The sequence below is a fragment of the Momordica charantia genome (genome assembly GCF_013281855.1).
Source record: "Momordica charantia cultivar OHB3-1 chromosome 2 unlocalized genomic scaffold, Mcharantia_2.0 BLBB01000002.1, whole genome shotgun sequence".
Classification (NCBI taxonomy): Eukaryota; Viridiplantae; Streptophyta; class Magnoliopsida; order Cucurbitales; family Cucurbitaceae; genus Momordica; species Momordica charantia.
In genome coordinates, this window is record NW_028275160.1 from 16,442,212 (window position 1) to 16,467,838 (window position 25,627).

Below are 25,627 nucleotides of genomic sequence, written 5' to 3' on the forward strand. Positions count from 1 at the left end.
TCTCCCTTACCTCATTTGGAACTTCATTGTTTTTGGCTTTGGAGCTCTCGGCCTTCACTCTTTTGGCAGCACCAAACTTCCCTTTTGGTTGCATGAATTCATTCCAATGGATTGGATCTTGCTCTTGTCCTCTTCTTTCTCCTTTGAATTCCTTTCTCTTAACTATTCTCTTTCTCTCTTTTCTTTGAACTCACTTTCATCAACATCAGAATGTTTGCTATCTTGTTTAATAAATTCATCAACATGTGCTTTAGATTCTTCCTCAAATTTTGCATCATATTTCTGACAACCATCTTTTGAATCAATGACACCATTTCTTATCACCATGACTTCTTTATTGACACATTCTTTGTTCATGTGCCCAAACCCTTTGCACTTCCAACATTTAAGACAATTAGTCTTCTCCCTTACCTCCTTTGGAGCTTGATTCTTTTTAGTATTGGAGCTCTCGATCTCCACTCGTTTGACAGCACCAAACTTCTCTTTTGGTTGCATGGATTCATGCCGTTTGGAATGCAGCAGCTTTTCTTTCCTCAATTGATCTTCAATTTTGATAGCATGGTGATACATATCTTCCAAGTAAGGTGATAGATTTCTATCAATAGGATGAGCAATTTCCAGATTCAAACCTTCGAGAAATCTAGATATGGTATCTTCTTCCTCTTCTCGGATTTTTGCCTTTTTCATTAAAATCTCCATCTCTTGATAATATTCAGCAACACTTTTTGTTTCCTGCCTCAAAGCTTGCAATTTAGTTTTCAAATCATTTCTATAATGTTTGGGAGCATAACTCTTTCTCATGGCTTCTTTGAGTTCTTCCCAAGTTTCTATTGGAAACTCCTCTTTCCTTCTTTTCTCGGATTTGAGATGTTGATACCATTCATTAGCATGATTAATGAATTCGGCAATGACAAGTCTCATCTTCTTATTCTCACTATATGTATAGCAATCAAACACGTGTTCTATCTTCCTTTCCCATTGCAAGTAAGCATCCGGGTCCGCCGTTCCACTAAACGGTGGAATTTTGAGTTTAGCTCCGCCATCTCTATTTTCATTTACTCTTTCCCATCTCCTCGGTTGCATAATGTTGGCAAAGTTATTCCTTCCTCTACTCCCAACTTGTTCTTTTTGTACATCGAAGTCAAACATACCTTCATCTTCCTGTAAGACTCGTTCTTCTCTTTGTTGTTGCACCCTTCTTTCCTGTCTATCTTCCCTCATCATTTCCACCATACCTTGAATTGATTGAAGAATAGCCATAGTAGGATCTTGCGGTACTTCCTGTGACATTTTGTTAGAAAAATAAAATAACAAAATCAGGACCTTTCCACTCCTCTCACTAGGATTTCACTCAAGGACACTCGTGTTTATCACTCGAGGGTAGGCTTTTGGTACTAGATCAAAGATGTAAGGGTTGGCTTAAATTTTGGTGTTCTTATGTTGAACGACCATTTGGCCTATTTAAAGGCTTGTAATGCTCTTGTTATGGATAACTTAAGATTAAACATATTGAAATTCAAGAACTTTTGTTCCTTAACACTTTTGGTGTTGCTTCTTTCAAATCGTGCTTTAGGTTTGATGTTAAACCGATTCATTGGATTAGTCTCGATCAAGCTAATTCTTGAGTGAGTCGTCTTAGGATCTAGGAGTGACCATCGTAGATTCTAAGTCCGATCTAAGAGTGATTCATCTTCTAACCTTACTCTTGGTTGGAATCATTCGGTAAGTTAGTCGTTTTTGTGAATGTTTGCAAGGATCCTAGAAGGACCTCTAGCTTTGTAAACCCCGAGCAACCTTGGCGCTTATCATTTGGTATCAGAGCATTGGACGACATCCTTTGCTCAGATCTAGAGGTGAAATATCTTTACTCTATATAATTTTATTTTTCTGTTATTTTCCTTTTTCGAAAGTAGTTTCTTACAAAGTGTAACAAGACATAACTTGTCTTGAAATTCTTGTATTTTGCTCTCGGATCATTAAAAAAATTAGAAGCAAAAGAAAAAAAAAGAAAAAAAAGAAGCAGAAAAAAGAAAAAAACAGTAGCAAAAAGAAAGAAAAACAGTAGCAAAAAGAAAGAAAACCGAAAAAAAAAGCATTCGAAGATCCGAGGCACACGACAAGTTCTTTTCATTATGTTGTGTTTTGTTTAAATTATCAAGTTGTTTATCCTAAGATTGAGTTGCTGTAGCCTTAGTTTGTAAGAGTTGATCATTGAATTAGTTATATCAAGCTTTAAGCAAGATTGCACCAAAATTTAAGCCAACCCTTACATCTTTGACCTAGTACCAAAAGCCTACCCTCGAGTGATAAACACGAGTATCCTTTAGTGAAATCCTAGTGAGAGGAGTGGAAAGGTCCTTATTTTGTTATTTTATTTTTCTAACAAAATGTCACAGGGGGTACCGCAAGATCCTATTATGGCCATTCTTCAATCAATTCAAGGTATGGTGGAAATGATGAAGGAAGATAGGCAGGAAAGAAGGGTGCAACAACGAAGAGAAGAACGAGTCTTACCGGAAGATGAAGGTATGTTTGACTTCGATGTACAAAAAGAACAAGTTGGGAGTAGAGGAAGGAATAACTTTGCCAACATTATGCAACCGAGGAGATGGGAAAGAGTAAATGAAAATAGAGATGGCGGAGCTAAACTCAAAATCCCACCGTTTAGTGGAACGGCGGACCCGGATGCTTACTTGCAATGGGAAAGGAAGATAGAACACGTGTTTGATTGCTATACATATAGTGAGAATAAGAAGATGAGACTTGTCATTGCCGAATTCATTAATCATGCTAATGAATGGTATCAACATCTCAAATCCGAGAAAAGAAGGAAAGAGGAGTTTCCAATAGAAACTTGGGAAGAACTCAAAGAAGCCATGAGAAAGAGTTATGCTCCCAAACATTATAGAAATGATTTGAAAACTAAATTGCAAGCTTTGAGGCAGGAAACAAAAAGTGTTGCTGAATATTATCAAGAGATGGAGATTTTAATGAAAAAGGCAAAAATCCAAGAAGAGGAAGAAGATACCATATCTAGATTTCTCGAAGGTTTGAATCTGGAAATTGCTCATCCTATTGATAGAAATCTATCACCTTACTTGGAAGATATGTATCACCATGCTATCAAAATTGAAGATCAATTGAGGAAAGAAAAGCTGCTGCATTCCAAACGGCATGAATCCATGCAACCAAAAGAGAAGTTTGGTGCTGTCAAACGAGTGGAGATCGAGAGCTCCAATACTAAAAAGAATCAAGCTCCAAAGGAGGTAAGGGAGAAGACTAATTGTCTTAAATGTTGGAAGTGCAAAGGGTTTGGGCACATGAACAAAGAATGTGTCAATAAAGAAGTCATGGTGATAAGAAATGGTGTCATTGATTCAAAAGATGGTTGTCAGAAATATGATGCAAAATTTGAGGAAGAATCTAAAGCACATGTTGATGAATTTATTAAACAAGATAGCAAACATTCTGATGTTGATGAATGTCAGTTGAAAGAAAAGAGAGAAAGAGAAGAGTTAAGAGAAAGGAATTCAAAGGAGAAAGAAGCAAGACAAGAAGATTCAAGAGGCTTCCACACTGCACCTTTAAAAGCTTGTTAATGCACAATAATCAACAAAGAGTTTTGAGGCCAAATTTGTTCATAATGTTACTTCAACGAGTCAAGAAGAGGATGGAGCAAAGATGGCACGGGAAAAGTTGTCTATTTTGAGAGATGGCATGGAGGACAAAAAAAGTGTGCAGATTCGTGAACAGGTGCCTTTGCAGATTGCACCTCTTTGGAGTTTGTGAAGTAAAAGTTGTCAAACCATATCCAAATGTGAAGCGCCTCCTACAGCACATAGATAAGACCATTTGAAGCGTGACTACGTTTTCTGATCTGCATTTAAGTGTCTAGAATGATGTGCAATCAAGTTTTAATTTGCATGTCTTATTTTCTACAATTTGCATTAAGTAGTATTTTGAAAAAACTTTTGGTGTTCTTATGTTGAACGACCATTTGGCCTATTTAAAGGCTTGTAATGCTCTTGTTATGGATAACTTAAGATTAAACATATTGAAATTCAAGAACTTTTGTTCCTTAACACTTTTGGTGTTGCTTCTTTCAAATCGTGCTTTAGGTTTGATGTTAAACCGATTCATTGGATTAGTCTCGATCAAGCTAATTCTGGAGTGAGTCGTCTTAGGATCTAGGAGTGACCATCGTAGATTCTAAGTCCGATCTAAGAGTGATTCATCTTCTAACCTTACTCTTGGTTGGAATCATTCGGTAAATTAGTCGTTTTTGTGAATGTTTGCAAGGATCCTAGAAGAACCTCTAGCTTTGTAAACCCGAGCAACCTTGGCGCTTATCAAAATTGCCGTTTTACCCCTGAGTTACATCTTACTCCTTAAATACCACTGCTCCTCTAGTGAACAACCTGGTTATAGTCCGACCAATAACCGGAAGTCTCTCTCAAGCCAATGAGAGGGTGGGGCCCTTTGTTCAAGTCCCGGAGTCAGTAATTAAGAAAACAATCATCTACTCCCCTAAAGTCGGGGATGAGTGAATTCCATCTTGTGAAGTTATGTTCTCAGCTCCCCACTCGGTCTCGTCCCCAAAATAGTAGGAATATTGAGTCGGCAACTCGGGCCACTCTCACCCATACAGATCAAAGGACGAGCCCTCACAGGCAGGAGTCCATAACTCACTCAGGATTGAGAATGAGTTGCCTAGTCATCCTAAGAAATAGCAATCTATTAGTTAACGGTGTTACATCTTAAGATTGACTATTTCGTGGTCCGATTTTATACAAACTCATTGTATAGGATACCCCCTGTAACGCCCCAGAACTTCCCACATACTTCTAGGTCACGTTAACTACCCAACTGTCTAAACTTAACCCCAAACACGAGATGTCAACTCTGTGAAATAATTATATAAAATCAAGCTTCACCTCTCATCAGTTTAACAATAGATCAACTCTATAGAATATCAGTCAACATCATCCATGGACAACCTCATGAGGCAACTTTATTATTCCAACTAGGCAAAACTCAATGAATGGAAGAAAACCAAAATAATCACCTATCCAGAAATAAAGTAAACAACGAGTGGGAACCTCCCAATTATTCAAATAAGAACAAATAGTTTATTGACCATAACATAAGGTCTTAACCATCTAACTTAAGCTAAGCAAAAGAAACTACGCAGCGTATGGTCCTCGCTCGTCATGTCTCCTCCGTCTCATCACCATGGTCGCCAACGTATCCTTCACCTGAAACAATAATTTTAGGGGGGGGGGGGGTGAGTAGATAAAATATACTCCGTAAGTAGCCCTCGCCAACAACACACACACATCATGCTCAACAAAATCATGAAACATTCATAGTCATGCTCTTCATCACATTATGAAATCAAACATAGACACCTTCTATAAGATTCGGCGACAACCACAACCATGAACAAATTAGCTACCAACCTCGAGACTCCCTAACATCTCAAGCACCTCTACGCTTATCACAGCTATCCTAGCGTTCCACAGCTAACTCCTTCGAGTAGAGTCGACCCCTGACCATTTCTACCTAGAGCCCCGACACTACCGCATTGGCTCTCGGCCATTTTTACCCAAGGCCCCGATGACTTCACCATCTATTGGCCCTTGACCATTTTTACCCAAGGCCCCAATAGTTTTCCTTTCAAAAGGCTCATCACATCGACCGTCGACCATTTCTACCCGAGGCCTTGATACTCCATTAGTGACGTATCAGCCCCCGACCATTTATACCGGAGGCCCTGACACTCACCCATTCACCTTCTCCAAAAATCCAACGTTCCTTATCATAACCAACTCCACGTCGACCCCTAGCCTGCGAATAGGGTCCAAAAATACGCTTCTATTACACCCACATCACATAAGAAAGTATTATGACTCAGACCAGCACGCTCGCAACATAAAGAAACATTTATATATGCTCAACCAGCACGCTCACATCATAAATGAACATTTATATAAACTATGCAAGCACGCACACATCATAAGAAAACATAATCACAATGATTCTAATTTAACGAGCATCCTTTGTAAACATACATCATCCCATAACCATTCTCAGCAATTTAACAAGGCAAAATTTCCACCATTATCACCAACTAATATTCAACGCTACATCAAGTATACAGATTACCACAACCGAGAGCTACCTAACACAACAGCGTATCAAAAATAATATCAAACATCACAAAAACAGCACATTAGAAGCCATTCTGACACACATTAACGCACGCACACGCCCCTTGTCTACTTACTCACAACCACACCCTTAAGTTTTGCGTTGTTCTCACACCTAGGCACTAAAATAGAAAAAAACAGCAAGTTACATATACGTTTCAGCCTTCGAAATTAATTCTAAGAGGGTTCAAATGACTCATTACCAGAAAATCGACTTCGTATGGGTGTGGGTAACTTAGATCTAGTTCGCCAAGGTGTGGGTAGCCTAACTTGGGCTTCGAACGGATGTGGGTCAATGCCAAAACGTATCGGAATGAGGAAATCGTCGTGAACTGCTACTGCTCGGGTGCTGGCCGTGAGGTTCGAGGTCGTCGGAGGGGAAACACGTCGGATCCGCTCGACTGCGCCGTTGCTAATCGCCGGTCGCCGATGCTGTCTGGTCTAACACGTCGCCGTCCGCTGCTGTACCTGCTGCAGCCGCTGGAACGTCGTCGGTCGCCGGTCGCCGCTGCTCGAACGCCGCCGAGGAGAAGGTCGCGCCGCCGCTGCTATGGATCGTCGGGACGTCGGGTGTCGTCGCCGGTCGCCGCTGCTGGTTCGACACTGCCGTTGCTCGCGAACCACCGCCGATGGAGATCGCCGAGGCCGTGAAGAGTGGTGGCCGGAGAAGAAACTCAACGTGGGGGGGGGGGGGGTGACGGCGGCTAGGGCAAGAAAAGGGAGAAGAAGATGGAACCCTATGTGTTTTCTTTTCTTTTCTTTTTATTAACTTTTTCCTTTGTTTTAAAACCAAACCAACCCAAAAGGCCCAACATGACCAAGCCCAAGAGAAAAGAAATCCATCCCAACTTAAGACAAAACCAACCACACGGAGCCCGATAAATATAATTTAATTAAAGTTTAATTTAAAAAAATGAAAATCTCCTCATTCGAGACTAACTAGCCTGAGGGACTCGGGGTGTTACAGACTTCCCTCCTTAAAAAACTTTCGTCCCCGAAAGTTGACTGTTCCAACAGTCCAGGGTACCTCGCCTTGATATCGTCCTCCCGTTCCCAAGTAGCTTCTTGCACTTGGTGGTTTCTCCACAAAACCTTAACCAAGTGAATCGTCCGATTCCTTAACAACTTGGTTTCTCTTGCCAAAATTTTGACAGGTACCTCTTCGTAGCACAAGGACTCATCTAGTTGCAATGGTTCAGGATCTAAAACGTGCGAAGGGTCATGAATGTACCTCCTCAGCATGGACACGTGAAACACATTGTGAACCGCAGCCAACGAGGGTGGCAAAGCCAACCTATACGCGACTGGGCCGATACGTTCCAAAATTTCAAAAGGCCCAATGAACCTTGCACTGAGCTTCCCCTTCTTCCCGAAACGTAAAATTCCCTTCACGGGTGCCACACGAAGAAACACCCGCTCACCTACCACGAACTCAAGTTCCTTACACCTGATGTTTGCATAACTCTTCTGACGGCTCTGAGCAATTTGCATCCTTCCCCTGATCTTTTGAATGGCATTGTTAGTCACCTGCACCAAATCCGGTCCCAAGAGGACTCTTTCTCCGATTTCGTCCCAATTAATCGGAGACCGACACTTCTTCCCATAAAGTGCCTCGTATGGGGCCATCCCAATCATGGCCTGGAAACTGTTATTATAAGCGAACTCTATTAGGTAGAGGTACTTGTCCCAACTACCACCAAAGTCTAACATGCAAGCTCTGAGCACGTCCTCTAAAACCTGGTTCACACGCTCCGTTTGACCATCAGTTTGGGGATGAAACGCTGTGCTAAAGTCTAACTTAGTGCCAAGGGACTTGTGTAAACTCCGCCAAAAAGTCGAGGTGAAACGCGGGTCGCGATCGGACACTATGGATACAGGTATACCATGGAGCCTGACAATTTCCTGCAGATACAGTTCCGCCCACTTTTCTACTGTATACGTGGCCTTGCCGGGAATAAAGTGAGCAGATTTGGTCAAACGATCTACAACTAACCAAATCACAGTAAATCCCTTAACCGTCCTTGGTAGTCCTGTAATGAAGTCCATCGCCACATCGTCCCACTTCCAAACTAGTATGCTCAAAGGTTGCAGCAATCCAGCAGGTCTCTGTCTTGACGCCTTTACCTGCTGGCATGTCAAACACTTGCTAACAAACTGAGCTATTTCCCTCTTCATGTTATGCCACCAATAATGTTTCTTGAGGTCTTGATACATTTTGGTGCTTCCTGGATGAACCGAGAATGGAGCATTGTGTGCCTCTCCCAGTAAGTCCTTCCTCAAAGAATAGTCTTTTGGCACACACAACCTTCCGCGAAAAAGCAAGGCTGCCTCACCCGAAAGAGTGAAATCTCCATGGCCCACCATACTAAAGCCTTTGGCCAAGCTAGGATCTTCCTTTTGGGCAACAATGATCCTCTGTCTCAGGCTAGGTGCCACTGAGAGTCGAGCCAACAACGCTGAGACATCATCCACCGTCAGCTCCACCTCCAAGCGTTCCAACTCGCTGTGCATTGGACTGCAGGCCGCTACTAAAGATGCCACACTTGCCGCCTTTCTACTAAGAGCATCGGCCACAACGTTCGCTTTACCCGGATGGTAACTAATCTCACAATCATAGTCCTTCACCAACTCTAGCCACCGTCTCTGATGTGAACCAAGGAAGCACCATTGTCATGCCTCAAGGACCCCTAGCCGAGCTCACCAAGTATTGAACATGAGAAAGTAAAGCTTGTTGTAGCTTCTTGGCTCTTGATCTCGTTATGGGTCCTTGAGGCATGACAATGGTGCTTCCTTGGTTCACATCAGTCTCTGTCTTAAGTTAAGCTCCTTCTGAGTGAAAAGGTACTTGAAACTCTGATGATCATTGAAGACCTAAATTCTCTCTCCGTAAAGGTAGTGCCTCCATAACTTTAAGGTGAAAACCACTGCTGCTAGCTCTAAGTCATGAGTGGGGTAGTTAACCTCATGCACCTTCAGCTGTCGAGAAGCATAAGCTATAACCTTCCCGTGTTGCATCAGAACACATCCCAAGCCCTTTCTCGAGGCGTCACTGTAAACCACCAAACCTCTCGTCCCATCGGGGACAGTTAACACCGGTGCAGACACCAAACGCTTCTTTAGTTCTTGAAAAGTCTCCTCACACTCGCTGCTCCAAGTGAAGGTAGCATTCTTACGAGTCAACTGCGTCAACGGTGCCGCTAAACGAGAGAAATTCTGGATAAACTTCCTGTAGTAACCAGCCAAGCCGAGGAAACTACGAATCTCTGTAACTGAACTAGGTCTTGGCCAACTGCTAACAGCCTCTACCTTGGCGGGGTCTACTGCAATACCATCCCTGGTGACTATGTGACCTAGGAAAGCCACCTTGTCCAGCCAAAACTCACACTTTGAAAACTTTGCATACAACTTATTTTCTCGTAGTGTAGTCAAAACCTGCCTGAGATGGTCCTCGTGACACTCCTCAGTCTTGGAGTAAATCAGGATGTCATCGATAAACACAATGACAAATGAATCTAAATAATCCCTAAAGACCTGATTCATTAGATCCATAAAGGCTGCCGGGGCATTGGTGAGTCCAAAAGACATCACGATAAACTCATAGTGCCCATACCTCTTTCTGAACACTGTCTTTGGAATGTCGGCCTTCTCTAACGTTAACTGGTGGTACCCCGAACGCAAGTCTATCTTCGAGAACACTTTCGCTCCCTGAAGCTGATCAAAAAGGTCATCAATGCGTGGTAGGGGATACCTATTCTTAACCGTAACTTTGTTTAGTTCCCTGTAGTCTATACAAAGTCGCATAGAACCGACTTTCTTCTTAACAAAGAACACGGGCGCACCCCAAGGGGACACGCTTGGGCGGGTGAAACCCTTGTCGAGTAATTCTTCCAACTGTAACTTCAGCTCTTTCAACTCTGCTGGAGCCATTCAATATGTGCTTTCGAGATGGGGGTCGTCCCTGGCAGCAACTCTATACAAAAGTCCACTTCGCGAAACGGAGGCAAGCCGGGGAGGTCCTCAGGGAACACGTCAGTGAACTCATTAACCACACGAACCGCCTCCATGCTTGGCACAACCTTCCTTGCATCCACAACGCTAGCCAAATAGGCCCAAGCACCACGCTGGAGAAGATGGCTGGCCTTCAATGCCGACACCACCCTTGGGACCCCGGCCTTAACTCCTTTAAAGGTAAAGTTTTGTCCGGAGGGCAAGCGAAAACTAACTTCCTTCTTTGAGCAATTAATATTAGCCCGGTTAGCAGCTAACCAATCCATGCCTAGTATCACATCGAAATCCTGCATATCTAGTTGAATTAACTTTACCTCCAAGGTCGGACCATCGAAAGAGAGTTGGCCTCCTTTCACCACTTGAATAGTGACCAACACAGATCCTGACGGTGTGGATACCGACAACAAAAAGCCTAACGATTCTAGCTCTAGGTCCGCATGTCGAACAAAGGTAGAAGCAATGAAAGAATGACTAGATCCATAGTCAAATAATGCGTAAGCAGGCATACTAAGCACTAAAACAGTCCCTGCAAAAGTAATACGCATGCAATAAAGCACAAGCATAAACACACAACTCAAAACTCGCAAAGAGAGGGTACATGTGACCACCGCCTCGGCATGTTCAATATCCCCCCTGGTGAGAGCGAAGACGCGCGCCCTCTGGGTTCCACCTTGAGTTGCAGCTGTCGTAGGGGTCTTCTGGCCTAATGCTTGGGTATTCGAGCTGGTCATCGGACACTCCCTTGCAAAATGTCCTTCCTTCTGGCACCTGAAACATATTCTTTTTCCCAACCAACATGGCCCAGTATGGTTCTTCTTACAAGAGGGGGACACCGGAGGAGCAGTCTGTCTTTGCACATGGTGCTGGTGTCCTCTTGAAGATTGACTGGAGGAGAACGATGCAAATTTCCTCTTGACCCCCGAGCTGGAGCCTATCACCTGCTGAGACTGAGGCTCCTCGAGACATTAGTCCATAACCAACGCACACCTGACTACCGCTGCATATGTAGTTGGTTCCTTGAGAACAAGTAGCCCCTTGATCTCCCTACGCAAACCGTCAATGAACTTAATCTTTAATTGCTTAGTAGGAATATATTGCATCCCAAAACCGGACAGCTCAGTGAACTTCCTTTCGTATTGGGCCACGGTTAGGCTCCCTTGAGTGAGACGGAGAAACTCTACCCGTTTTTCATTCCTGACAGTCACGGGGAAGTAGTACTCATAAAGTAGGTCCTTAAACCTTGCCCACGTGACGGGTACGTTGGTGTGATCCTCCGCTGCCGCCACCGACTCCCACAAATTTACTGCTTCTCCCAGAAGCATAAAAACTGCTCCCCGGACCTTGAAATCGTCGGAGCATCCCAAATACACATAAAGGGCTTCCAGCTCCCTGACCCATTCCTCGGCCGCAGTAGGCCTCTCACTCACCCCGTTGAAAACGGGTGGCCCAAAGCGTTTGAAATCTCTTATAAACTGGACCTCATCTTGCGGAATTTGTGCCCGGCGAGGCTGCTGCACTTGAGCTCCACCGGCTCCATTCACATTATCCAGCAGTACTTGTAATGCCTCAGCTAGCAACGCCACCTGGGGATTCACCTGGGGAACTCCTTAAGGAGCTGCCTGAGGGACCGGGGGTGCTACCCCTCCAGGAACTGCCGGGGGAACATTTGGATCCGCTGCTCCCTCACCCCTAAAATTCGGATGCTAATAGTTGTGAGCTCTAGTGTTCCGCCGGAAAGCCATTGTCTAAAAGAACAGAGAACCAAGGTCATTATCGCACTAACCGGGGCACCACAAGTGCAAAGTTCAAGCAAGTCTATATAATGAACCAAGGAAACACGCTAACTTATCTAATATCAGACAGCAATGATATCTCAACCATAAGCAATGTAAAGCATTCATGATCGAACAAACTGAACTAGGAAACGTACCTGGTGATGACGAGGAGACTGACAAGGACCATACACTATTGACCTAGATTCTAGGACAGTCTATAGGAACAACTCCGCTCTGATACCAATTGTAACGCCCCAGAACTTCCCACAAACTTCTAGGTCACGTTAACTACCCAACTTTCTAAACTTAACCCCAAACACGAGATGTCAACTCCGTGTAAAATAATTATATAAAATCAAGCTTCACCTCTCATCAGTTTAACAATAGATCAACTCTATAGAATATCAGTTAACATCATCCGTGGACAACCTCATGAGGCAACTTTATTATTCCAACTAGGCAAAACTCAATGAATGGAAGAAAACCAAAATAATCACCTATCCAGAAATAAAGTAAACAACGAGTGGGAACCTCCCAATTATTCAAATAAGAACAAATAGTTTATTGACCATAACATAAGGTCTTAACCATCTAACTTAAGCTAAGCAAAAGAAACTACGCAGCGTATGGTCCTCGCTCGTCATGTCTACTCCGTCTCATCACCATGGTCGCCAACGAATCCTTCACCTGAAACAATAATTTTAGGGGGGGGGGTGAGTAGATAAAATATACTCCGTAAGTAGCCCTCGCCAACAACACACACACATCATGCTCAACAAAATCATGAAACATTCATAGTCATGCTCTTCATCACATTATGAAATCAAACATAGACACCTTCTATAAGATTCAGCGACAACCACAACCATGAACAAATTAGCTACCAACCTCGAGACTCCCTAACATCTCAAGCACCTCTACGCTTATCATAGCTATCCTAGCCTTCCACAGCTAACTCCTTCGAGTAAAGTCGGCCCCTGACCATTTTTACCCAAAGCCCCGACACTACCGCATCGACCCTCGACCATTTTTACCCAAGGCCCCGATGACTTCACCATCTATCGGCCCTTGACCATTTTTACCCAAGGCCCCAATAGTTTTCCTTTCAAAAGGCTCCTTACATCGACCGTCGACCATTTCTACCCGAGGCCTCGATACTCCATTAGTGACGTATCAGCCCCCGACCATTTATACCCGAGGCCCTGACACTCACCCATTCACCTTCTCCAAAAATCCAACGTTCCTTATCATAACCAACTCCACGTCGACCCCTAGCCTGCAAATAGGGTCCGAAAATACGCTTCTATTACACCCACATCACATAAGAAAGTATTATGACTCAGACCAGCACACTCGCAACATAAAGAAACATTTATATATGCTCAACCAGCACGCTCACATCATAAATGAACATTTATATAAACTATGCAAGCACGCACACATCATAAGAAAACATAATCACAATGATTCTAATTTAACGAGCATCCTTTGTAAACATACATCATCCCATAACCATTCTCAGCAATTTAACAAGGCAAACTTTCCACCATTATCACCAACTACTATTCAACGCTACATCAAGTATACAGATTACCACAACCGAGAGCTACCTAACACAACAGCGTATCAAAAATAATATCAAACATCACAAAAACAGCACATTAGAAGCCATTCTGACACACATTAACGCACGCACACGCCCCTTGTCTACTTACTCACAACCACGCCCTTAAGTTTTGCGTTGTTCTCACACCTAGGCACTAAAATAGAAAAAAAAAACAGCAAGTTACATATACTTTTCAGCCTTCGAAATTAATTCTAAGAGGGTTCAAATGACTCATTACCAGAAAATCGACTTCGTATGGGTGTGGGTAACTTAGATCTAGTTCGCCAAGGTGTGGGTAGCCTAACTTGGGCTTCGAACGGATGTGGGTCAATGCCAAAACGTATCGGAATGAGGAAATCGCCGTGAACTGCTACTGCTCGGGTGCTGGCCGTGAGGTTCGAGGTCGTCGGAGGGGAAACACGTCGGATCCGCTATACTGCGCCGTTGCTAATCGCCGGTCGCCGATGCTGTCTGGTCTAACACGTCGCCGTCCGCCGCTGTACCTGCTGCAGCCGTTGGACGCTGTGGGTCGCCGGTCGCCGCTGCTCGAACGCCGCCGAGGAGAAGGTCGCGCCGCCGCTGCTATGGATCGTCGGGACGTCGGGTGTCGTCCCCGGTCGCTGGTGCTGAAGTTCGACGCTGTCGTTGCTTGCGAACCGTCGCCGATGGAGATCGCGGAGGGGCCGTGAGGAGTGGTCGCCGGAGAAGAAACTCAACGGGGGGGGGGGGGGGGTGACGGCGGCTAGGGCAAGAAAAGGGTGAAGAAGATGGAACCCTATGTGTTTTCTTTTCTTTTCTTTTTATTAACTTTCTTTTCCTTTGTTTTAAAACCAAACCAACCCAAAAAGCCCAACATGACCAAGCCCAAGATAAAAGAAATCCATCCCAACTTAAGACAAAACCAACCACACGGAGCCCGATAAATATAATTTAATTAAAGTTTAATTTAAAAAAAAATGAAAATCTCCTGATTCGAGACTAACTAACTTGAGGGACTCGGGGCGTTACACCCCCACTCACATGTCTCCACACGAACGACCTGGATCGAGTCGTCTGAACCATTTATAGAGTGGGTCGTATCCATAGTGTTGCCACGATAAGGTACCCAACCTTATCCATATACTATAGACCCTTTAGGTTATTCACAGGACATTATCCACTTGTATATCAGGGTATATCAAATATATACCTCGTATATCAGGGGTATATCAAATATATACCCAGTACATATACTATCCCGATTACACTAAAATAACCTCAGATGTTTAGTTTATTGGATTTTGGACAATGTAATGCTATGAATTCAACAACAAATTTATTGAATAAAACTTTATTGAATATGCATTTGTTTTTACATAAATACAAACTACGAGTTTAGGGCAACACACCCAACATATAAATCTATTACATAACGTATTCTCTATCCTTATACTTTTTTTTTTTTGCAAAGGTAGATAAAATATATTAAAACAAGAAAAGCATAAGGAGGATCTCACAGCCCGAGATCAAGGCAACAAAACAAAAGGTAAAGAGAACAATCAAAATCACGAAAATAAGTCCCAAGCAGAGACAAGCATGGGCTCAGAGCTCCTACAACAACTCCCTGGCCAAGTAGTGCAACGAAAATACACCTCAGCTTTAATGACCCGAAGGAGCACAGACGACGAGCGACCCGGACCACCATGAATACGAAGGTTCCGCTCCCTCCAAAGGAGAGAGACAGTCGAAGTCCAAGCTAACCGCCAAACATGCCGCCGCAAAGACGACCCAGCATTAACATGACAAATCCAAGAAAGCTCTGAAGACCAATATGAAACCTGATGAGACGAACCGGCCCACGAAATCATACCAGTCCAAACCGCTCTACTATTAGGGCAATCAAAAAACAGATGATCCCTAGACTCCAAACAAGCACAAAAAACACAAGTAGCAGGCACCAACGCATTCCACTGGCGAAGACGATCACGCGTAGATAGGCGATCACGAATTGCCAACCAAGCAATAAACGAATGTTTAGGGATATTCCCACCAAACCATAACAAGGAAAAATAAGGAACTAGCGGACGACGAGGACGAAGAAGCCCCCAAGCACAGGAGTCTGGCCAAGGCGATCCTCCTGACCAACCACAGCTTGCACCGACATCACCTCCGGGAGAAGATCAATAAGATCCATCGAAACACGAGGCCACCGCCAGGAACCATCAGGGAGCAAAAAGTCAGCAACCTTAGCCATAGAAGAGCTAGCAGCATCATAAATGACCCTATCCCCACACCTCGGGTGAATCGGACCCCCCGACAACCAGGAATCGTGCCACACAAAACAAAGCCGACCATTCCCAAGAACAGTACGCACCAGAGGACGGAGTGAATCCCGGACACCCAGAATATCCCGCCAACACCAGGAAAACCGAGGCGAAGGACGGACAATCCAAATACAAGAACCCCGCAAAGCATAAGCCTCCACCCAAGCGACCCACAACGACCCAGCACGCGTGAGAAGAAGGCAGAGCAACTTCATAATAGCAGCGCAATTCCACGAAGCCAAGTGGCGAACACCCAGCCCCCCCTCCCTAAGAGGAAGACAGACCTCAGACCAAGCCACCTTCGCCCCAGAGGACCCACCCTCACAACCCTTCCACAAAAACGAGCGAAGAAGACGCTCCACCTCATGCACCACCCGGGCCGGAAGAACAAAAACACTGGCCCAGTAAACCTGAAAACTCTGAAGCACCGAGAGAATGAGCTGCAAACGACCAGCAAAAGAAAGCACACCAGCCGACCAACTCCGAATACGAGCACTAATCTTCTCCAATAAAGGCCTACAATCTCTAGAAGACAACCGACGAGAAAGGAGCGGAACGCCAAGATACCGCACCGGGAGAGTTGCCACCGAAAACCCCAAGAAAGAAGCCAACCCCTGCACCTCCTCAAGAGGAAGACCGGCCCCAAAAAAAGAGCTCTTACGAGTATTAGCAACAAGACCCGACAACGCCTCAAACTCCACCAAAGAATCCCGAATAAAGGAAAGAGAACCAACATCCCCATGCGAAAAAATCATTAAATCATCAGCAAAACACAGGTGAGTCAAACCAATCCGATCACACTTCGGATGATATCGAAACCCCACCAGCGGGCGATTAAGCATACGCGACAACATTTCCATGGCCATAACAAAAAGATAAGGGGAAAGAGGATCCCCTTGACGGAGTCCACAACGACCAGGAAAATAACCCTCAAGCGAACCATTCAGAGAACTAGAGAACATCGGAGACGTCACACAAGCTCGGATCCAATTAACAAAGCGAGCCGGGGTCCAAATGGCCAGTAACAGACCAAACAGGAAATCCCAATGCACCGAACCATACGCCTTCTGAAGATCCACCTTAAGCACACAACGAGGGATACCCTTATTAAGATGATACCCCCCAACAAGCTCCAGACAAAGCAAAATATTGTCCACAATACGACGACCGGGCACAAAAGCATACTGATTCTGACTAATAAACCTGGGAAGCCAGACTTTCAACCGGTTAGCTAAAAGCTTCGTGATGCACTTATACAACACATTACAGCAGGAAATAGGGCGAAAATCTCCTAACCCCGAAGGATTGGGAATCTTAGGGATCAAAGTAAGCGACGTAGCATTCACCCCAGAAGGCAAAAAGGAAGTATCAAAGAAATGCAACACCGCCTTACAAAAGTCATCGCCCACAACACTCCAAGCCGCCTTAAAGAAGCCCACGGAGAACCCATCCGAACCAGGAGCCTTACCACTAGCCATCGAAAACAACACGTCCCGCACCTCTAGAGAAGTAACAGGACGACACAACTCCACCCCACACTCAGGAGGCCACATAAAATCCACAATAGCAGCCAGACGAGCAGTAAGATCACGATAACCTACACATTCCGAGCCCAACAACCGACGATAAAAACTAACCGTCAATCGAGCAATCTCAGCACGATCAGTAACAACCCGACCTGCATCATTCGTCAAGGAGGCAAGATCATTACGAACAATTCGGCCTCGAACACTACGGTGGAAAAAAGTAGAGTTCCGGTCGCCCAAATAAAGCCACCGGACACGGGACTTCTGACGCAACGAAGCCTCCTCCATCACAGCCCAATCCCAGAAATCACGAGAGGCGGCCCGCTCCTCCTCCTGAGCACCTATCGAAGAAGGGTCACGCAAAAGTAAAGCCTGAGCAGCAAGCATACGAGCACGCGCCTCCTGCACACCCTTCTGAATAGTACCGATATGATGGCCGAAACGATGCAACACAGGCTTCAAAGCACGAAGATTTATACCAAAACTCACAAGAGGAGAAACTTCCACGTGTCCCGAACAACCGACAAGAACAGGGGATCCGCAGCCCAATGGTCAAAGAACCGAAAAGACGGGCGACACCTAGGCACCTCAGCACCAACTAGAAAAACAAGAGGGCAATGATCAGAGACACCCCACTCACGAACCTGAACCTCAAAAACAGGCATGGAACCAATCCAAGCAGAATTGACCAAAAGACGGTCAAGGCGCTTGAGAATAAGACCAGCCCCCAAATGCTTATTTGTCCAAGTAAACCAAGACTCAGACACACGAGGCTCCACCAAATCGGCCCGTAACAAAACATCATCAAAACGCTCCATATCTGACAAAACAGGACTACCACCCAGCACCTCAGACGAATGCCGAATAGCATTAAAATCACCCATCACCACACCAGGACCCGACCAAGTCGAACATATGGACACAAGAGAGTCCCACAACAGAGCCTGCTCAGAGGTGAAATTAGAAGCATAAACACAAAGAACCTGCACCGAAAGCTGAGAAACTCGATCAAAAACAACACCATACACAAACTGATCAGAAATAGTAGTCGGGGAAAAATCATAACGTCCCGGGCGCCACAACACCCAAATCCTACCAACACCAGAAGAAGAATAACTGCTGACGCACTGCCAATGCACCTGGAAGGGGCGAAAGACAGGCAAAATTACGATGCAAAACACGAGTCTCCAAAAGACAACAAAACTCAGCACGAACACTACTCAGAAACGAGTGGACCTCGCGGCCCCTTGAGGCGGCATTCAAACCCCGCACATTCCACGAGCACCAACTAGTCATGGGCTACAGGAGGGGAAGAAGAACCCGCCCTGGAAACAGGGGACAAGCGACGACGACGAGAGACAACCGTAGTGAAACCCTCCTGATCATCACCAGAGAAAAAACCATCCCCAAAAAGCGGCGAAAACACCCCCTCACCACTATCCCGACATGAAGGGCCAGGAAAAAGAATAGCCTTACCACTATCCCGACCCGAAGGACCAGAGTCATGACCAGTCGTAGCAGTCTCAGTAGGTAATGACAAAGCCTCAAAACAGTTACCAGAAACAGCCCGCTCCACTGAACGAGCAGGAGCCACAGCAGCAAGGGCCCGACCAGGCCCGGACACCACAACTGGGGAAACAGAAGCTGAAGGGGCTGCCACCGGTGGGACCGGACCCCGAGGCGCCTTAGGAACCCAGACCTGCTCAACGGAACAAGTCGAATCAGAATGGCCAAAGATACAGCATTTCGAACACCGCCGTGGCTTCCAGGCATACGCAACAGCAACGGTAAACAAGACATCACGAACCTTCACCTTAACTGACGAAGGAAAAGATGAAGCAGCCCGCATCTCAACACAAATACGGGCAAAAGACAGACGGCTACGATCCTCAGTAGCCTTATCAAGACAGAGAGGCACACCCAACACACTAGCAATAACACTAAGCCTCCGGGGAGTCCACAGCTCAAGCGGAATATTAGACAATTTAACCCAGACTGGAACAAAAGCAAAAGAAAAAGACTGAGGAACAATACCAGGAGTCCAAGGACGGAGGAACAATATCCTTATACTTTTTTATTTATTGCAATTTTTTTCAAGCATTTTCTATTGCAAATATATGTTGTCCTCATCTTGGATATTGGTTTTATGACCTTTTGAGTTGCTATAAATATTGCTTCAATTTGTTTTGGTTAAAAACTTGACTTAGTTATTTCATTTGAGTTTAAATTCGAAAAAGTTTAGTAAAATGATCTTCAACACTATTCTCCCTCCCCCCTAGTGTTGCCATACCGATCCAACAAATTGCCCAAATTAGACCACAAAACACTCTCTTTCGGAGAGTTTTTCAGCGACCTCACCATGAAAGATCCTTGCAACTAGCGGCCTTGAAGTTGAAGCCGAGTGGGGTCGTTTCTGCGCCATCTTGAACTTCAGTCAGATCGATCATCCTCTCAGAGTGATTCCCTTAAACTCCACCCTCTGAGCCTAGTGTCTTTCTTTTCTTCTTATTCGACCTTTTCGAGGAAGCTTCCCCATGTACATTAGTTTGAAGGGGAGCCACCACCAATGGCTCAACCTACAAGCAACCTCCCTCAGAGTCTTAGCTTGATATTGAGAGCTCGCGCTTATTGTCAGCACCAGGAGTAACTACGGTGCACGGCCTGCATTCGATTTTGACTTAGAGGCATGTCGCTTTCTTTTTACTTTGTCAGCATAAACTGACACCATCGCTGCAAGAAAAAAAACCTTGAGTTAAAAGAAGACAGGAAAGAAAAGAAGATCAACCACTCTCTCCTCTTGTTGGTCGGGGACTCGGAGGTTGCGATTGAGGACTTGGAGCGTGATTAGGGAACTCAACGAAGCCCGCAACATAAAGGAGCCTATCTGCCACTAGCGTGCTAACGTGTCTTCCCCTACTTCCTAAAGTTGAGCAAAAGATAAAAATGATTAAACATGCATTTAAAGGGTCGAACATAAAACTAAAGCAAGACCAACCCAACGTAAATTCCCAAATCTAAGGGGAACCTCATAAAAAGGCTCTTCCAGCTAGTCTAAAGCGAGCTCATCCCCACTAGCGTAGATACAGTTCTCCTTCCATTTATTTACAGAGGAATGATCCCCAATCACTGTGCCCAAAATCTTCCTAGCACAAAGGTAGAATCAGTCCCCTCTCCTTGGTGCCTTATTCACCTCGAAACAGGCACGTAGTTGGTAATTATTTAAAGGTATGGGGTCATCCTCCTCCTCAAATTCTAACTACCATAATAGCACAAGATCGAACAAAATGCCCCACCTCTTCGGAGCAAGCTGAGTTGGGGCATTGTTTGTTTTGCTCATAAACTCCTTACCAAAAGGGTGGGGGGTATGCCTAAATCCAAATTCAAACATCTTCATATATAGCTCTTGGGCAGACGAAGGCCTACAGAAGTGGGATGTTGTATTAGTTCCTAAGAAAATCTATATGAGACTCAGGCATTTTGGACGGACACCTCATCTTGGTTCAATCACCAACCCTTTTATAAATGAATAGTCGTTGTTGTCTCTTGACCCATACAAACTAGCCTCACCAGATTGAGCACTCTCATTAGGGGAGCCTTGCCGTAACTCCCTGTTGAGACGCTGAACAAGCTAATCCTTGAAGAGCTACTGTCCTCACCACGCTCCGACCTGCCCGAAGGTTCTATCCCAAACCAAATTGCAAAGTTGTTATCATGCAATTAAAGGACGAGCTACTCTCTACCGAGCTCGTCACACTATATGTCATATCTCTAGAGCTAGACATATTGAAAGGAAATTTTGAGAGCGAGTAAAACGAGACTGACGTAGAGAACTCCGAGCGTGCAGATCAAACTCAATGAATAAAGAAGCATGTGGAATGAGACAAAACACCCCAAGATTTATACTATCATCTAAACACATCCAAGACATACACATGTAAAGAAGTCAACGATAAAGATCATAAGCTGGTCGAGAAATCAGATGTAAACCACCTGTCAGTTCGACTCCTCACTTTCTGAACGACTATATTTTGGCAATTTCGAGATGCAATAAAGTCACCCAGTGATCAGGATTCGAACAAGCTAAAATAACTTCTGTCAATGTATATGTGAGATATTTTTTTTCTCTAACGTTTCTCCTTTAGATTGACACTGTGAGTTCCACTCTTGGCCTCCTGTCGCCCTGTGTGTGTGATATCAACCAAAGTGTCTCAGTCTTCAAGAGTTAAAGGAAGTTGTTGGAGAATCCTATGTCCAAGTTGACAACAAATTGGAGTTGCATTAAATGCACTCTAGTGTCATTTATGGCAACCTCAAGTTGCATTGAATTAAGTCAAGAACAAGTCCAACTTCATTTACTACAAACTCAAGTTGCATTAATGGAAGTCTAAGTTGAACTCAAGATGCATTAAATGAACAAAGACTTCAAAGTACTTGAAAGTAGTTCAAACTCCAATTCATTCACTCTTGAAGGGTTACAAACTCTTGGTTTTATGGTGGAGGAGTTTCATTCTCGGATTTAAAGCATGTTTAATTGTATTTTCAGTTTTAAACCTTTGCATTTATGTGTTTTAAGTTTTATTTGTGTTAGTGGTGATTATGGTATTGATGTAGTAGGGAGTTACAACCTTTACAATTCTTTTAGGTTACTTGAAGGGTTGTTTTGGAGGCTATAAATAGCCTAGCTTGTTCCCATGGAAAAAAACAGATTTGAGAATTGAGTTTTGAGATAATGAAATTTAAGCTTATTGAGCCATGAGCTTGTCCTTTGCATTTCTTGTGTTTTAGAATTGCATGCTAGAATCATTCAAGTAGCCTTGATCAAGCTATCTTGTGGAGTGGTTCGAATCTTGAGTTTAGAAACAAGTTTTCTCTACTCTTGATATTGATCATCAAGGTAAATCCGTTCTAACTTCTTCCTTGGGTTGATATCATCTTGATTTGGGGGTTTTAGCACTTGTGATCTAGGGGTTTGCATAGCCATAAGGGTTCTTAGATCAAATTGGCTATTGTTTTCTTATCATTTGGTATCAGAGCACTAGGCTCTAGATCGGATATATGTTTCCGTTTTCGTATTGCTCTTCTTGTTCTTTGTTTTGAAATTTTTGTTCTTATTGTTCATCTCGTTACATTCTGTCCACGTATCTAAAATACAAAAAAGTGTCATTTCCATTCTTCTTTTCGTCTTGTTGTCTTCTATGAGTTTGTAGATCTCTGTCTTATCTACAACTTTGTCTTATTTCATATCTTGTGATTCAATTTGCTTCTGGGTGAAAACTTCGAAAATTGACATTCTATTCTGGAAAACTGCTATACCCGAGAGCATGTGTTATTGTTTGTTCTTTTCATTTTTACTTCCAAATCATGCTAGATCTGAGTTGTGCTGTTGAAATTGCCTATTTTTGTTAATCTAGCTGTTGGTAATAAATCATATCAATTGTGTTTTGATTTATTTCCACAACTAACCGTTACTCATTAAATTTTTGGCGGTTACAATTGTCTCAATTAATTTCCAGCAATTTGTTTTTCAATTCTCATGATGTTTTTCTTGTGTAACTCATATCTGTTGTCAAGGCTAAATTAAACTTCATAAATTCTCAAAATAGCCTAATTGTTCAAGAGTTACATTTTCTGGTCTTTTGAACTTCTTGTTCCATCTTAATTATCATGTTCCAATTCTGTCACTTTCTTCTTTAGCTTGTTTCTAATTTGAGTTTTGAATTTACTCCATAGTCAAGTTATTTGAGTGTTTCTTTGTGTGTTATGTCTAACCACTTGAGTTGCAAACTTTGCTCATTGGCTTATGTGAATGAGATTGTGAGTTTCTTGAGAGTGCTGTTTTTGCGTGTAACCACGAGTGACTATACCTTTACGAGTGTAAACACGTGAGGGAGTGCTTGTGAGGTCCAGTTTTCTTTGTTACTTTGCTTTCTTTTGCAGCCATGTCTCAGCAAGAGAATTATGCAAAATTTTCCACAACATGGAGCATTTGACAAAGACGTTTCAAAGGTTGGACTCGAGACTCAAATCTATTGAAAGACAACCAACCCATCTGAAGCAAAAGAGGAGGAATAAGTCAATGCACCATAAGGAGTATTTGGAGGTCGAAGGAAGGGAACATGGTGGATGTTGCAATGCTGTCCAAAGGAGAAATCTAGGAGGAGTTCATAAAGTTGATCCTATATTGAGAAGCATCAAGGCTAAACTTCCTATGTTCCATGGAAGTACAAACCCGAAGAAATACATTCAATGGGAACAGCAAGTTGAACGTGTCTTTGATTACTACCCATTAAGTGAGGAAGTAAAGGTAAAACTCATTGTTGCTCAACTTCGAGATTATGCAATTACTTGGTGGGATAAATTGTTTTTGAGTAGGAGGAAGAACTTTGAGTGTCCAATAAACTCATGGTATGTTCTCAAGCATTTAATGAGAGAGCATTTTGTTCCCAAGTGTTTCTATAAGTTGAGATCTTTGAGACAAGGTAGCAATAGCGTGGAGGCTTACTACATGGAGATGCAAATGTTGCTTGAGGAGCTTGATCTTTATGAGGATGAGGAAGTTACAATGGCTCGTTTCTTAAGAGGACTCAAGAAGGAAATTGCCGAATGACTTGATCTTCAATTTTATGAGGATTTAGAAGGGATGGTGCAAATAGCCATAAAGATTGAGAAACATTGTTAAGAAACCCTTGAGAGTTGGATCTAAGAACCTTGCTAACGAACAAGACCCATAGAACTCAATCCCAAAAACCCCGAAAACAAGTATGGAATCAACCCAAGGAAAAGTTTAAGAACGGATTACCTTGATGATCAATATTAAGAGTAGAGAAAACTCGTTTCTAAACTCGTGATTCGAATCACTCCACAAGAGGTATGATCAACACCGCTTGAATGATCCTAACATGCAAATTCTAAAGACACAAGAAATTGCACAAGAAATGGGAGATAAGGCTCTCAACCAAGCTAATGAGAAAACTCACTTTTCATTAAACTTCAAATTCTGTTTACAACAAGACATCTCAGGCTATATATAGCCATCCTAGCAAGCCATATGAAAAGTCTTAAGCAAATGAAAAGACTTGTAAATGAAAAGACATAACTTACAAGAAATGAAAAGACAAGCAAATGAAAAGGTTAAGAACATGGAAAGCCAACCAAAATAAGTGCAATCCCGTCCATAATGAGGGATGTGAGTGTTTGACTTGGTTTTTGAATTGAATGAGTTGACTTTGACTTGTCTTAATGGAGTTGACTTTGACCTTGGCCAAGTGGACTTTGACTTGCCTTAAAAACACTTAAAAATGCATAACTTACACCAAAGTGAATTGAATTGTTCCAACATCTTGCACATCTTCCTTTAATTCTCGTGTCGAGTTCACGAACGCTTGGACACGAAGTAGAAAGGCTTGTTGAAGTTTCCGAGCTCTTGATCTTGTAATCGGTCCATGAGGCATGACAAAGGGAGCTCCTTGGTTCATATCAAATTGTGGAGAACTCCATCCAGCCGCACCTTCGAGAAGCATCTTCTGCGTCTCGTTTATGAGGGCCTATCTCGTTTCCTGTCTCCTGGATGAAGTCGTATATCAGATAGACACTCATTTCACCACCTCGTCTCCTGGAGCTTTTATTTATGTAATATTTTTAATGAAGCTCCATTTGATGCAAATCCAACCACGGATCCATTGACTGTACCCGGGGGACCAATTACAAGAAGCAAAGCAAAGAAGATTCAAGAGGTTTTCATAATACATCTTCAAAGGCTAGCTAATGCACACGAGGAGACAAAGATTTCTGAGGCAAAAATTCTTTACAATGTTAATTTAATGAGTCAAGAAGAGAATGGAGCAAAGATGGCACGGGAAAAGTTGTCTATTTTGAGAGATGGCACGGAGGACAAAAAAAGTGTGCAGATTGGTGAACAGGTGCCTTTGCAGATTGCACCTCTTGGGAGTTTGTGATGTCAGAGCTTGTCAAATCTCATCCAAACGTAAAGCGCCTCCTACATGTGATTTCCAAGACAATTTAAAGCAATTTTACGTTTTTGGATTCACCTTTAGTTGTCTAGTTTGATGTGCAATCATGTTTTAATTTGCATGTCTTATTTTCTACAATTTGCATTAAATAGGATTTGAAAGAGTTTTGGTGTTCCTCATGTTGAACGACCCTTTGGCCTATTTAAAGGCTTGTAATCAGCTTGTTTTGG

At 43.5% G+C, this 25,627-nt stretch overlaps 1 protein-coding gene across 1 annotated transcript; it reads right to left on the minus strand.

Annotated features, from left to right (window-relative positions):
* Positions 1-15,142: 15,142 nt before the first annotated feature.
* On the minus strand, positions 15,143-19,849 carry LOC148212918 (uncharacterized). The gene is made up of 6 exons (XM_088120430.1): positions 19,786-19,849; positions 19,235-19,422; positions 18,791-19,126; positions 18,015-18,566; positions 15,720-17,883; positions 15,143-15,654 (listed from the first exon to the last, which is right to left on the minus strand). Exons 1-6 carry the CDS (start codon positions 19,847-19,849, stop codon positions 15,143-15,145), a joined length of 3,816 nt encoding a protein of 1,271 aa, XP_087976556.1.
* Positions 19,850-25,627: the final 5,778 nt, after the last annotated feature.

What these genes read in the sequence shown, in the direction of transcription:
- LOC148212918 (XM_088120430.1), bottom strand. Translation starts at nt 19,849, where the DNA reads ATGGCGCAGAAACGACCCCACTCGGCTTCAACTTCAAGGCCGCTAGTT. An exon ending in CTTCGTCAGTTAAGGTGAAG is followed by an intron (nt 19,127 to 19,234) that starts GTTCGTGATGTC and finishes TCCGTTGAGCAG; the next exon opens with GTCTGGGTTCCTAAGGCGCC. An exon ending in TTTTTCTAGTTGGTGCTGAG is followed by an intron (nt 17,884 to 18,014) that starts GTGCCTAGGTGT and finishes CGTGCTTTGAAG; the next exon opens with CCTGTGTTGCATCGTTTCGG.